Raw genomic sequence first — 14,624 nt, 5'->3', positions numbered from 1 at the left:
TCTGTCGCTTTGTACGATAGTGAAATCAACGTGCTCAATATTAGGTGATAGTGTTCTATTATGATGTTATGAGTGTTGTTATTATGTGGAACGGATGCTCTGTTACCCATGCGTGCTGATCATTGTGACTAGTCCCGCGGGTATATACGGGCTGTTTTTAGGAATAAAACTTCAGTTGTCAGTCTGCGCTGGTCTGGGTCCTTTTCTTGTCGACTTCGTTCAGTGTGCACAAAACTTTCCACAATGAAGTCAAACCAACTAGCCCACCTTTCAGTTTTATTGTATCGCTAACAGTATTATGCATGCATTGTTTTTTCTGCGTCTGCCCATTAAAATTCGCGAGTTTGGTACTCTCTGCTTCATCATCACAATAACGCAACATTTGGCAAGCAGAACAATGTGTGCATGGCAATAGCATGGTCCTCAAATGTCTCATTTATATGCATTTATTTTTTTGCGGTGTAGCGGCTGATGTGCTTGTGCTCTAGGAGAAGCACACATACCCGACTGCACTTTATGCATGCAAATAGCAAGATCAGAGGAACTTTCTTGCGCCTGAGAATAATATTTATTTAGAAGTACAGCTAAGCTGCCACGTTACTTGCCGAAACCTCCAAAAGCTTTTCACTGATAGTTCATGACACATGAGATATGTAATGAAAGCACGCACCCATTCTATGTCCGCCAGGTACGGATACTTCTCCTTGGCTACCACAGGTGACATCCGGCACAGTTCCTTAACCCTCGCAGAGTGTGTCAGTTGCAGCCTGGAGAGCATTTGCGGCCTGTCAGGGTTTGCCTTTTTACATTCGGCAACCAGCCAGGCTTCATGGTGCGCAAGACTGCAGCTGTCTTCACCACTGGGCACCAAACGTTGTGACTGCACATCGCAACATGAAATGCATCTTCTCAAGATGGAATGGAATGATAGATGTAATTAATGGAATAGCGATCCTTTAACGAGTATTTAGGTAGAACGTGCAGTATGATGCCCTTACCAAAACGGGACCCACTTTTCCACGCTGCAATACTTCGGGAGCAGCACCATTGGATGTTCTTGGCCGCTTTGCTGCAGTGCCATACTTCTGTCGGTTAATTACCACTCTATCCGTGGCCAGCTTCCGTCGTTCATTTTTGAACTTTTGCCGCAGCATCACAACCCAAGAAGCCTGCAATTTCAAATAATCTTTAAGAAACCAGCATTCCTTCTTTCGCTTTCATGACTGAAGTGAAGCAAGAAAGCCCCTTTTGGTTCAAAACACCTTAGCACATTACCCAAAAAAGAAAAAAAATATATATATACAGTCACTACACAAAACGTATCCCATCCTAGTCCAATGACTGCCGTATAGCACTCAATGCTCTGCAATAAATGACCAACAGAAGACATCAAATTATTGTGAGGATACAGCGTGCCAGCAGCTCCTATAATGAAGTTTGTTCTTTTTGCATATACAAAATTTTTAACAATTGTGACAGCACATTCGTAATATTTTAACTTGATTGCTCAATGAGGTGGACATAAGCTACACGTTACATCAAAATACATAATTGAATAATTCTCGTTCAGTTTTTAAGAAATTACTTTCCAACCAATATTGAACCTTATGGCTTGTAGTCAGTGCAATTGCAAGGCATATCTACTTGCAACAAATTATGAGGCGGGTTTGATGTAAAACATGTAACGTTTCACTTTTTAAAGAAAACACCATTTTATGCACTATATAGAGCATAAAAAATAAACAAAACGCCGATGTACTTCTTTGCCCACTTTTGAAATGAATATCCTGAAACTGGTGTAATCCGAGAAATCACTTCAGGTGAATATGCCTTGTGAACTCATTGGCTACAAATTATAAGTTGCAATATGCCGCAAAATGAGTGAAAACCCAATTAGTAAATTTTCTTTCACTGCTGTACATCACAAGAGATATTGGCAAATTCTGTATAGTCTACAGAACACAGCTGGTGTACTTTTTGTAAACTTAATATGATGCATCACGGTTTGTGTTCAATATTTCAGATATTCTCATATAGCAGCAAATAAAGATTAGGCTTCTGAGTCACATGTTTGGCCAGCTAACATAAGCTCTATGCTGGCACAGCACATAAATACTACTAACTTGTGTTTTTTCCTCACACCTATGAAAATGACTTTAACGGATTCAGTCGCAACAGTTAATTGTCTTCACATATATGACTGGCAGAGTTTGTGGTACTGTGCCAAGAGCGCTGTCTGCCGTACGACGCATCCAGTGCCGTATATCGCGAAAGCGAATCTATCTTCAAAAGTGATCACCAAAGAGTACCGCCTTTGATATGTTGAAAAAGCACTAAAATACAGGATTAACGCAGAACGACCAGGGAAATAAAAAAGAGCATGCACAAATACCATCTAATATAAAATACTAAGCAATTAAATACCAGGTCTCAAAATAGCTGGCTCTTAATGCTTCTAATGTGCAGCCTTCTTGCTCTGTATGTATTCTAGCTTGGCTAAAATAAGCACTCGCTAGTTACTATATCCTCCACCTTACAGGTACTTTTCAGAGCTACCGAAGGTACGAGGCATACACAAGCAATATCCTTGCGCAGTATCTAATAGTTCCACATGCTACTACTCAATTAATGGCAAAATTAGAGAGTTGTCATCGCTTGGTACAAGATACGTTACAAGAATAGATGATGTGTTAGGACCTTTGCGCATGCACATCATGTACAGCAAAATTCAGCAGCCGCTCAGCAGATGATGCGGCGCAGATGAACACATCTCGAGGGGCATTCAGCCTTCTCATTGGCTAAGGAGTCCAGCAGCTTCCAGCACTGTAAATTACTTGCGATAGTTTGGGTAAGCACTCGCCAGTCTTCCTATGTGACTTCCTTTTAACCTATATTGCCATTGATTACTAACGGCTATTTCATTACATATATGTATATTTAAAGCTTCATCACAAAGGAGATCACTTACTCTGAGCAGATTAGGAAAACAACATAACTCATGCATTGGTATCCCAGCCCAACAACAAAAGGAAAAAATACACAGGTATTCTGCGATACCACTCACATGTCCACTGCCACACGGGTCAGCAAGCTCTGGGTAGCGGCACACTAACATGGATGCAGCGCCCTGGTAAAACTTGTGCGACGGATACCTGCAAAATATTTAACTTTCTGCAATAGTACATCTTTCTAAAAGTAAATAAATATTGCAAGTGATTTTTAAATTTCTGCCTGCAAGTTTACTCACATTGTGTGTGCAATCATTTCTTGAAATAAGGAGTCAACAATCCTTGTTGTGATGTATGATGTTAGTGGTATGTTCTCCTTCACTACACCATTGAGGAAATGAAGGTCTGGGAGAGCAAAAGCCATCCCATCATCGTCCTCTTGGCTAAACAGCAACAAACGCAGAATTAATTACTGCTACTACACAGCAACAAAACTGCTCATAGTGCTCATGTTATCAGGGCTAATAACAATGTTTTCAAAGGTCAAGCTACTAAGCGCACCAGTGGTATTATACAACCGTTGTGTAATATGTTGGTATCTGCTCAACAATCTGATATTAGGTTTTACTATCACTCCTTAAAGAGACCGACAACCACTTTTTACGGTACTAGTTTTGAAAGATGTTTAGCGCAATATAAACCTTACTGGTCAGAATGTCCAATGCCACAGTGAAAGCACAAGATGTTCCACATTTTCCGCATCTAAACTTATTGATCTGCAGTCGCGAATGTATTATGAATTTGTATGGGGGAAACATGCTGGAAACATTGATAAGCAAGCGCAATAGTTATTCTACGCTGGCGTTGTTGGGAGCCGGCAGGATCTCCAGGTAGTGCTAGTCATGTCGAGCTGGCACCCATTGATGGCATAAACCGATCGCATTTTGCATCTCACAAGGAGACCAGAGAACTTGGGGTACTTATTCGCAAACTTGCACGCGTACAAAAGCCCTCATGTGCACCGCCATACAATGAGGGTTGCCACAGCTCACCATGGTGTTGGGGTTTCACTCATTACTACGATAGTAACGCCATCTATGTGTTACATTTTTTAGATCATAAATTCCACATGAAAAAGCGTAAACACCTAAATAATATGCTGATGTTAAGACATACATCATGAAGGGACAGCGCAAGATGGCAAAAGGCAGGAAAAACACAGAACAGCGCTGAACTCATAACTATGAAATCATAACTAACTTTATTAGAAGGCATACACAAACTTATGTACTACCACCCACACCCACGTGTTCTCCCATCATGGCATAAATGTCAGGGCACAGGCATAGACACAAAATCCTGTAATCTAATGCTACAATATGAGGCAGTTTAAAATTCAAATTCACTGTCATACAAATTTATTGATCGCATGCTTACACAACGCAATCTTTTTTCCCCAATATAGTAGGCTTCAATAATCTCCCTCGTAGACTGATTGCTATGCGCGGAACGTATTGTGGTGTCTTCATAGATTGGAGTGCACCCATCAGAGCAGTGCCGCGCGACATGCGGGTAGGCATTACCCTTTAGCAAGCGCCTATGCTCTGATAATCTAATGTTTAGGCATCGGCCTGTTCCGCCGATATAGACGGGACTGCAGGAAAAAGGAAGCTCATAAACAACTGCCATTCTACAGTGTACAGGTGGGGAGGTGTGCTTAACAGTGTAGCCTTTCCCAGCATGAATGGCGACAACCTGGTACAACTTCCTATCAATCTTACTGCAAATTTTAATCATCTTGTTAGGGGCAGCAGAAAGAACCTTTACATCAAACCTGCCTGCTACATTCCTGAGGCTGTGCGATAGTTTACATATGGAATTATATCTACTTTACTTTTCTTGTCAGCAAGCTCTGGATTATTCATTCTTGTGGGCGCTCCTAATTTTACACGCTTAGCAAGCTTCGGTACAGTCATGCGGATGGCATCCTCCCGAAAACGTGCCGTTCTTAAACGCCTCCAGTTTAAAAAAAACTTGGAAGTCTGGTGAAAACAGAATTTCGAAATTGCGGGAAATATAACCGAAAAAGCAATGCCCTTTTTTACCAACTTCCAATGTGCAGAGTTAAAACTTAAAATTGTTTTTTCTGACTTTGGACAAAACATCCCGCACACTTGCTTATCAGTTCGGTTAAGCCTTGTATCTAAAAATTGTAGCTCGTTCTTATCTGGCATGCACTTAAAATCTAACCCTGGGTAACATTTAATGAATACTTGAAGTACATCATGAACCATTTGTTGGAAATGAGAATTCTTCACAAAGGCCAGAAAATCATCAACATATCTTAGCACATTGATTGTTTGGTCATCTAGGGTACTATCTAGCATAGGTGCTCGCTAATGGGCAATGCCTACCCACATGTCGCGTAGCACTGCTCTGAGCATGGGTGCACTGCAATCTATGAAGACACCACAACACATTCCGCGCATAGCAATCGGACTACAAGGGAGATTGTTGAGGCCTAATATATCAGGAGGCCTACTATATCAGGCCTACTATCGCATTGTGTAAGCATGCCATCATTAAATTTGCGTGACAGTGAACTTGAATTTTTAAACTGCCACATAGTGCAACAATAGATTACAGGATATTGCATTTATGCCTGCACATTGATATTTATACCATTGATAGGAGAGCATGTGGGTTTGGGTTGTGGTACATAAGTTTATGTATGCCTTCTCATTTCAGCGCTGTCCTGTGCGTTTCCTGCCTTTTGTCTTCATCGTCTTGCGCTGCCCCTTGAAAATGTTCAACCAGTAGCAACTCGCCCAAATGTCGATTCTTCTACTTAAGCAATACACATGGTGCACCTAATATTTGCCCTATGTACAGAAATCATGTTTACGTAGTCAGCTGTCTACTTTAGTATAAAGGTTCCACTCCAAGGTGGCACTGTATGCCGTTTTTCTAGACATTCTGGGCCCCTTTATATTTCCTACATAAACCATGAACGGCATGCTCAATTCAAGATCTATGAATTATCACCGTTTCAATTCCATCCACATTTCGTGGCATGTTATGCGCGGTTGTCGGTCCCTTTAACTTGCTCTTAAAAAAGTTTATTGTGTAAACGAAAGTGTGCAGCACACAAAGAAAGTTTGTTAGCAGAAAAGTGGTTAGGTTGAAATGTTGCAAACAAGCATAATTTCAAGCAACCAGAATTGATATTGACAGCTGCGTTTTACTGCTCTGAATTTAATATACTCGATGTCCTATACACCAAAGCAAGTTTCCCAGTGTTGTCTGCAATATAACACGCATGTAGCATATTGTCGACAATACCAGAAAACTTCCATCACAGCGGAGCACTCTTCATGTTGACTAAATCCTATCTCGGTTTGCTGCTGCTGCATTATACCAAATACATATTGCAAATTCATCTATATAGCACAGTAGAAATCAGAATCCAATCTTCCAGACCCGCCCATTGTGGAAATTATGTAAGCTAATTGTGATTTCACAATACCGCAAAAATTATTGCAGATACACAAGCAAAGCAAGGACTGGTTATACTTTAATAAGGTTAGGCATGGGAGCCATGCTCAGCAGTCTGTACCTTGAAGCGATGTTGAAACTTCTATCAAGGCTGCTTGCTGAATTCTCTGGACCATATAAACTCGGCTCCTGCAAAGAGCAAATAAGTGTCGTTGGTCTGATACACAATGCTATGACACACAAAATGGAATTCAAACAAACTTTTACTTAAACCTAAACTTGTGCCACCATGACATCTCACCGACTAGACTGTCACTGATGCAGTCCATGATTTGAACGATCATAGTCATCAGCCCATTTTAAGTCCCCTGCAGGACGAAAGCCTCTCCCTACGATCTCCAATTACCCCTGTCCTGCGCCAACCGATTCCAACTAGCGCCCGCGGATTACCCAATTTCATCGCCCCACATAGTCTTCTGCCGTTCTCGACTGTGCTTTTCTTCTCTTGGTACCCATTCTGTAAACCTAATAGTCGAACGGTTATCTAGCCTGCGAATTACATGACCTACCCAGCTCCATTTGTTTCTCTTAATGTCAATTAGAATATCGGCTACACACGTTCACTCTGTGATCCAAACCGCTCTCTTCCTGTCTCATAACATTATGCCTAGCATTCTTCGTTCCATCGCTCTTTGCGCGTTGCTTAACTAGTCCTCAAGCTACTTTGTCAGTCTCCAAGCCTCTGTCTCATATGTCAGCACCGGTAAACTGCACTGATTGTAAACCTTCCTTTTCAATCATAATGGTAAGCTTCCAGTCAGGAGCTGACAATGTCTGCCATGTGCGATACAACAACACATTTTTATTCTTCTATGAATTTCCTTCTCATGATCAAGGTTCCCTGCGATTAGTTGACCTAGGTAAACGTACTCCTTCATAGACTCTAAAGGCTGTCTGGTGATCGTGAACTCTTGTTCCCTTGCCAATCTATTCATCATTATCTATGTCTCCTGCATATTAATCTTCAACCCCACTCTTCCGCTCTCTCTGTTAAGGTCCTGAACCATTTGTTGTAACTCGTCTGCAATATTGCTGAACCGAACAATGTCATCGGAAAACCGAAGGTTGCCAAGTTATTCGCCGTCGATCCTTACTCCTAAGCCTTCCGAGTTTATTAGCCTGAATACTTCTTCCAAGCACGCAGTGAACAGCATTGGAGAGATTGCGTCTCCTTGTCCGACCCCTTTCTTTAAAGGTATCTTCCTACTCTTCTTGTGCATAATTAAGGGAGCTGTGGAAACTTTGTAGATATTTCCCAACATATTGGCATAAGCGGTCAGTATTCCTTGATTATGTAATGACTGTTGGTATCTCTACTGAATCAAATGCCTTTTTCGTAATCTATGAAAGCCACAGAGAGAGGCTGATTGTGCTCTGCGGATTTCTAAATAACCTGCTTGATGACATGGATGTGATCCATTGTACAGTATGCCTTCCTGAAGCCAGTCTGTTCCCTTGGATGACTAAAGTCCAGTGTTGCCCTTATTCTATTGCAGATTATCTTGGTGAATTTTTTATATAACACTGGGAATGTAGTCAAGAGATCGACGAAAGTTCGTCTTGTCGTACGGGTCCCGAGACGTTTCTGTGTTATTTTCACCTTGACTTCGTCAGTGACCGCAATTTCTTCATAACACTGGGAGTAAGCTAATGGACCTGTAATTTTTCAATTCTTTAAGTCTCCCTTCTTGTGGATTAGTCTAATGTTTGCATTCTTCCAGTTTTATGGTACCCTCGCAGTCAATAGACACTTCGTGTAGAGAGACGCCAGTTTTCCATGCATTGTTTCTACTCCATTTTTGAAAAAATCGACTGTTATTCCATCTTCTCCTGTCGCTCTACCCCGTTTCATGTCTAGCAAGGCCCTTCTGACCTCATCGCTAGTTATAGGAGTTTCTGTACCCTGCTCATTACTGCCTCAAATGAAGGCGTTCCGACTCCTCTGGGTACTGTACAGGGATGTATATAATTCTTCCACTGCTGTTACCATACCGTCGAGATTGCTGATAAAACGACCCTGTTTATATTTCTGTGCATACATCTTGGTTTATCCTATGCCAATCCATCAGTGCAAATATTGTCATTCTGTACTAGTGTCCCAAGGATCACTGAAGGATGCTCGAGCAACTTAACAGCAAGATGCATGCATGACGCACAAGACAAGGCCTTTTCCCAACTTCAGGTATAGGGGGCACACTCAGTGGTCCACCTGGAGCACTCTGCCTTTTAAAAAAATGAATTTGCACAGCTAGTGCAGATACTAGAACACATTTAAACTGCTGCCTCTGTATTGACAGCATGAACTGATTTGTTTATTTGACAATGACTTCTATCTACCTCTTAGGACTGGGACACCTGAATGTAGAGAATTTTAAAGGAAAGTTTTATTTGATTAAAAGCTGTGCCATAAACAAGATGAGCTGGGAAATGGAGCCAAAACGTCGCAAACCTGGCATTCTCACAACTACCAGTAAGCAGAAAGATGCAAATGCGTGAGCGACTCCTCTCAAGTCCTGGATCACTTTCTAAATCGTAGCCCTACCTGTTTTATAGTTCAATGCGTAAATACAGGCGTTAACTTGAATGGTGCACCCCTGACTCCTGTTTGTTTTTACACGCAATTGGAATCGTGTGCACACAAAGTTTGTTACAGGCTACCAGTTGGGTCAATGTATCGCAAGTGTACCAGTTCGCTTGTTTTTAACGAACTTACCTGCGGAACTGATTCTCAAATACGTTGGAGCGGCAGCCCTAAATTAAATGTGAGGATTTGGATTATCAGACATGCGGTAGTGTGGGCCTCTGGAATAATTTTGACCACCTGGGGTTCTTTAAAATGGACCTAAATCTAAGTAAACAGGCATTTTTGCATTTCGACCGTATCGAAATGCAGCCACTATAGCAGGGATTTGGTCGATTGACCTCGTGCTTAGCATCGCAACACCATAGCCATTAAGCGACACGGCGGGTATCGGCAATCTCTTATGACGGTTATAATTGTTTTATAGCTATATACATCGTGTTCAGCCAGGAGAAAGAAACAGAATGCAGGCAATGATAAATTTCACGAAAGAAAAACTAATTGTGCTATAAGAAGTAGTGTAGAATTGTGGGCTTCTTAGGCATGTATAATAGCTGTTCGAAAAAATGCATTTTGACGTATTGCGGCATTGATTAGGCATTGCAGCAGCATGGTTTGTTATAAACGAGAAAAATGTTTAACTGAACAATCATCGTGTTGCACAAACATTCACTTATTTCACCTTTGCTGCACTGCAAATCGGTCAACATGTTAGACGGGCTTGCTTCCCACAAGCCCGAAAGATGAAAAAAAAATGTGAAAGGCAAGCTAGTCTAACATTCTGAGCGATGTGCTTTGCTGCAAAGGTGACATATTTGTGCGTCACTGCAAAGGTTCAGTTCAACAAACTTCGTCTCATTTATATCAAAGCGTGCTATAAATGGTCCATATATCTCTGGATCGAACCCCGACCACGGCGGCTGCATTTGAATGGGGACGAAATGTGAAAAAACCTGTATCCTTAGATTTAGGTGCACGTTAAAGAAACCCGGGTGGTCTAAGTTTCCAGAGTCCCCCACTATACGGCGTACCTCATAATCAGGTTGAGGTTTTCGCACCTCAACCCACATAATTTCATTCTGATCGAAATGCTCTACATACTATATTTTTATTTCGACTGCTGAAATGTGTAGTAATGTATGGTGCAATAAAAATCGCAATGCATCTGTTGGTAATATTTATCTGTGCCTTGGAATAAGAAAACTGCCAGTAAATTATTTGCAATAGTAATGAAAGATTGGTGCCTTTATATTGCAGTATTAGGTATGAACAATACTCTTGTAAAATATTCTGCATAGCATACTTTCACTTGCGCGTGCAAAGTTCTGAGTGCCCTCATGGCATCTTTTTTTTTTCAGAAAAGGATCTCTTGGCATTCAGGTGAAATACCGCGATTTTTATAATAATCTAAAGTAGTATTCCTTAATGTGAACTTGGCTATCAGGGTGCCCAGGTGCATAAATCTGCATTGCATTTTTCACAATTAAATTGAACAGACCAAGCAGCCCATCTACACACATAAAACAAAAATTTAACAAAATATGCAGAAACAATAGTTAAAGGGTACTGCAAGGGAAATCATACCATTCATAGGAATCAGCTGCTGACATTCACCATTAGCTTCACCACAAATGTAAAAGCTATGGGAAGATACTGCAGTGCCTACAGTAACAAATGTGGCCAGTGTCACAAGCAATCAGCACATACTTTTCATTAGGAGCTCAACTGTACATTCACTGTGCAATACTACATTGCAAAATACAAGATAATCCAACATAATGTATAAAACAATGCACTAGTATTATTATGGCCAGCATTTTTGAAAATTGCAACCTGCAATGTAAAACCCTCTCTAACCAGCTTTACACAATTATATACTTTATTTTTCCTTTGAAAAATACCATATTTACTCGAATTTAATGCACACCTTTTTTCCGATAAAACGGGCCCAAAAATTGCACGCGCGTTAGAATCGAGTACGACCCTAAATCCACGTTACCATATCGCCATTGGCAATCGAAAAATTGCCTCTTCCTACGCGCTTCTAGCCTAGCTGCCGTAACTTCCTTCATGTGCAGACTTCCATGTTGTACGTGTAACCAGGCGCTGGTGTAACCTAGTCTGCCGCCTGTCTTCCCGTTTTCTGCGTTTATTCAATCAGCTGGAAGCGCCAACTGCGAAGACACGCCGAGTCATCATGATGCCGCATTTAAGGAAAGTTATGTGCGCGGAGACGGACGGAAATCGGGCCACATCACGAGCGTTTGGAGTTCCTGAAACTTGCGTGCTGGACTGGCGCAAACTGAAGAATATTTTCGCCAGCAAAGCAACAAGGAAGGGTATCCGAGGACCGAAGCAGGGCCGCTTCGCCGAAATAGAAGAGCTGCTTGCGGTATATGTGCAAGAGCAGTGACCGGCACAGCGGCTTGTCACGAAAGATCTGCTCAAAGTACGGGCGATTCAGTTAGCCGTGCAGGAAGGGGCTAACGCGGAGTGACTCCAATATCATGGGTTCGCGGTACTGAAATATTTCTATCTCTGCTATTAATGAGGCGACTTGAAAAATTTTTGCGGCAGAACGCTCCCTAGAGGACAAGTAACTTCCAGTGCACAACGAAAATTTCCTATAGGGCCTGGTGAGGGACCCTTTATTGTGACATGCCTCAAGCAGTTTGCGTGCTTTTTATCTCTGCTCTTGCCAAGAGCTTTCATAATGCCAACGTGTGGCTTGCACTTGTCCAAATTGGATGTCGCAGTACATATTATCATTAGATACCTTTCATTAGGCCGCTGCTTCCTGCACATGGCAGGTGTTAGCCCTGGCGTGCCCAGTTTGACACAAATGCCAACAACACAAGAATGAATGCACCATAATTGTTTCAATGTGCAGCACTCACCTCTTCAGTGCATACTTCTGCCTCATGTACTGGCTTGACAACTCGCACAACAGCCATATCAGGGATAGGATCCTCGTCCAACAAATCCACAAAATCATTGAAGTCTTTGTCAAAAATCTGTAGAAAATATAATATTCTGCATCAGAAAACCAATACGACACGAACCACAATATTCAATTTTGACCTGCGTTATGATCCCAGAAGACTCAAGAGCTGCTATCATGTCTTACCGGCTCCTTTAGATATTTAGCTAGTTGTACAATATTTACATCCCTTCAACAATGCACAGTGCTATAATTTATAAAATTTGCTCTATCAACTACCTTATCGCACTTGCATCCCTTTAAAACACTCTCAGTGCTCAGCGATTCAAACACAATAATTCGCCCGCAAGGTAGCCGATGCTTTTTGCGCCATAGATGGGATCAGAGTGATCGTTGGGAGGCCAAATGCGTCGCAATGAGTCACGACAAATACCCTTACCTTCATCGAACACTACAACGCACAAGTTCGGTGTCCCCAGCTCCCAGCGCTGGGGCAAAAAGCATCGGCCGCCATGCGGGCTCATTATCATGTTTGAACCCCTGAGCATTGCAAGGTGCTGTAAAGTACCACATTTCTGTCTTTCCACAAACAGTATACTAAAATTGTCACAATGCGCCAGAGAATCCAAAACAGTAATTTCTCATTCGCAAGCTTCTCTGTTGACCGGACTGTGAATTGTATTACATGAATATGAAAGAATAATGAAGCCTCATTTTTTTATGAACTGAGAAGTACACACATTCCCTCTCAATTTGTTTAGAACTAAAAAAAAGTTATATACGATTTTCAATACTGTTTTAAAGTTTCAGTTGTTCAGAACGTTCTAACCATAGGTCGGCCTAGTGACTCAACACTACACTCATCGCCGACTTCACGGGATTGAGATACAGCGTTAATGAGTGTCGGTGAGTGTGAACTGATCCGTACACGAGACTTAATGGGAATACGAACGAGTGTCGGTGACAGTTACTTCAGTGTGAAATTGAGCGAGTGTTGGCGTGTGCGAGTAGATGCATGTGTGAGCAAGTGCCAGTGAGGGGGAGTAGACCGAGTATGAGCGTGAACAGGGGCTGCAGGTGTGACGTGACTAAGAACACGAGTGAGTGTTGGTGAGTATGAGTGGCTGGGAGCGGTAACGTAAGTGCACATGGGTGTGAGTATACATGGCCTGCTTAAATATCGGTGAACAAGTAGGAGAAAATCGGCTTATTCAGCCGACCTACGCTTAAAACGGTTAAAATTCGTGAAGCTTACCTGAAATCTGTCGGTATCAAAGTTGATCTCTGCAGCCAGAAGACTGCAAACACTGGCAGATGCCTTGAGAGCACGCAAATTGGGCTCCTCTGTAAGCCGCATCTTCCTCCGAGCCCCATTGGCACCCACAGTCACTAGGCATGTGACAGCAGTCATGTCACCTCGATGAACGCAATCGAGCTTTGCAAAAGCGGACTGGCGTTACAGACGACGCAGGTGCAGTGAGACGTTGAAGTGATGCAGATCGTCGCGAAGCAGCCGCTACAACGCTTTGAAATGACGAACCGCACGACTGGGTCTTATAAACCATCCTCACCGCCATGCCGGCCATCTTGAAAAGTGGATGTTGGTGCTGATTGGACTGCCTTCTTTGGACCGAGCATGCGAACGCAGGGAGCGAGGGGAACGAGGCCTGCCCAACACACTCACACTCGCGCGCACACGCACAGATACAAAAAAGGCCGACACACAAAAGAATAAAAAAGGGAAAGCAGGCCATTCAAGTAGGCGCTACACCGATAGCAACACCCCCCCCCCCCCCCTTGGATGAAGCTGACGTATGCTGCCTGAAACCTACTCTCCCTTTCCCCCTCCATTCCCTCATCTTTCATCCCCCGCCCCCATCCCTAATACGCTGCGCCGTGCTCCCACATGGGCTGCAGAATTAGGCGTACTTTCCCTCTCCCAAATCACGAAGAACTAAACAAGCATTCAGCTGCTCGATTGAAGTGGTGTGCAAATCCATGCCCCATGTGACGGCGCTTTCTGGATAACAAAGCCAGATCTCGAAGGCAATGCTTATAATAGAGGAAGATTGCCCAATGAGCCAGTTGGTTCGACATAATTAACGTGGTTGCGCAAAGCGACGAAGGGACAGGACTTAAGCGGGCAAGGTGTCCTGCGTTGCTTTTATTGCTTAAGTCCTGTCCTTGCGTTGCTTTGAGCAATGCTTAAGCTTACTGCATAGGCGAAAACCATTTTGCGAGCCTGAAACACGAAATAAACACATTGTTTTAAAAAATTAGGTATTCATATTCTGCGCACAGCGTCAGCTTCCTTGAAAGAACAGAAACAAACTTTGAAGGCACGCTTTAGTGGACTATATATAGTCGTCATATTTTGGACCCCACTCATTGCGAGTAAGAGGGTTTTGCATGGCCTTCGAGATTGTCGCTTGCAGTCACAGAAACGGAACTTCACTTTCACTAACCTAAATTAATCTCAAAAGCTTAGTCTCTTCTGCCGCATGTACTTTTTCGGTATCGACTGAAGGAGCAAAGCACCAAAACAGAATTTGGAATTTGTGTAATGGCGTGCTGATTGCGCAAACAAACGCTGCTACAA

At 42.6% G+C, this 14,624-nt stretch overlaps 1 protein-coding gene across 1 annotated transcript; it reads right to left on the bottom strand.

Annotated features, from left to right (window-relative positions):
• Positions 1-170: 170 nt before the first annotated feature.
• On the bottom strand, positions 171-13,784 carry LOC135907478 (uncharacterized). Its single transcript, XM_065439172.2, has 7 exons — positions 13,281-13,784; positions 11,982-12,098; positions 6,565-6,632; positions 3,248-3,391; positions 3,065-3,152; positions 999-1,169; positions 171-880 (listed from the first exon to the last, which is right to left on the bottom strand). Exons 1-7 carry the CDS (start codon positions 13,434-13,436, stop codon positions 569-571), a joined length of 1,056 nt encoding a protein of 351 aa, XP_065295244.2. The 5' UTR covers positions 13,437-13,784; the 3' UTR covers positions 171-568.
• Positions 13,785-14,624: the final 840 nt, after the last annotated feature.

Source organism: Dermacentor albipictus, chromosome 1 (genome assembly GCF_038994185.2).
Source record: "Dermacentor albipictus isolate Rhodes 1998 colony chromosome 1, USDA_Dalb.pri_finalv2, whole genome shotgun sequence".
Lineage (NCBI taxonomy): Eukaryota > Metazoa > Arthropoda > Arachnida > Ixodida > Ixodidae > Dermacentor > Dermacentor albipictus.
This window is presented reverse-complemented; position numbering and strand designations above follow the sequence as displayed.

What these genes read in the sequence shown, in the direction of transcription:
- LOC135907478 (XM_065439172.2), bottom strand. Translation starts at nt 13,436, where the DNA reads ATGACTGCTGTCACATGCCTAGTGACTGTGGGTGCCAATGGGGCTCGG. An exon ending in CAGAAGTATGCACTGAAGAG is followed by an intron (nt 6,633 to 11,981) that starts GTGAGTGCTGCA and finishes TGCTCTTTGCAG; the next exon opens with GAGCCGAGTTTATATGGTCC. An exon ending in ACCCGTGTGGCAGTGGACAT is followed by an intron (nt 1,170 to 3,064) that starts GTGAGTGGTATC and finishes TTGAAATTGCAG; the next exon opens with GCTTCTTGGGTTGTGATGCT.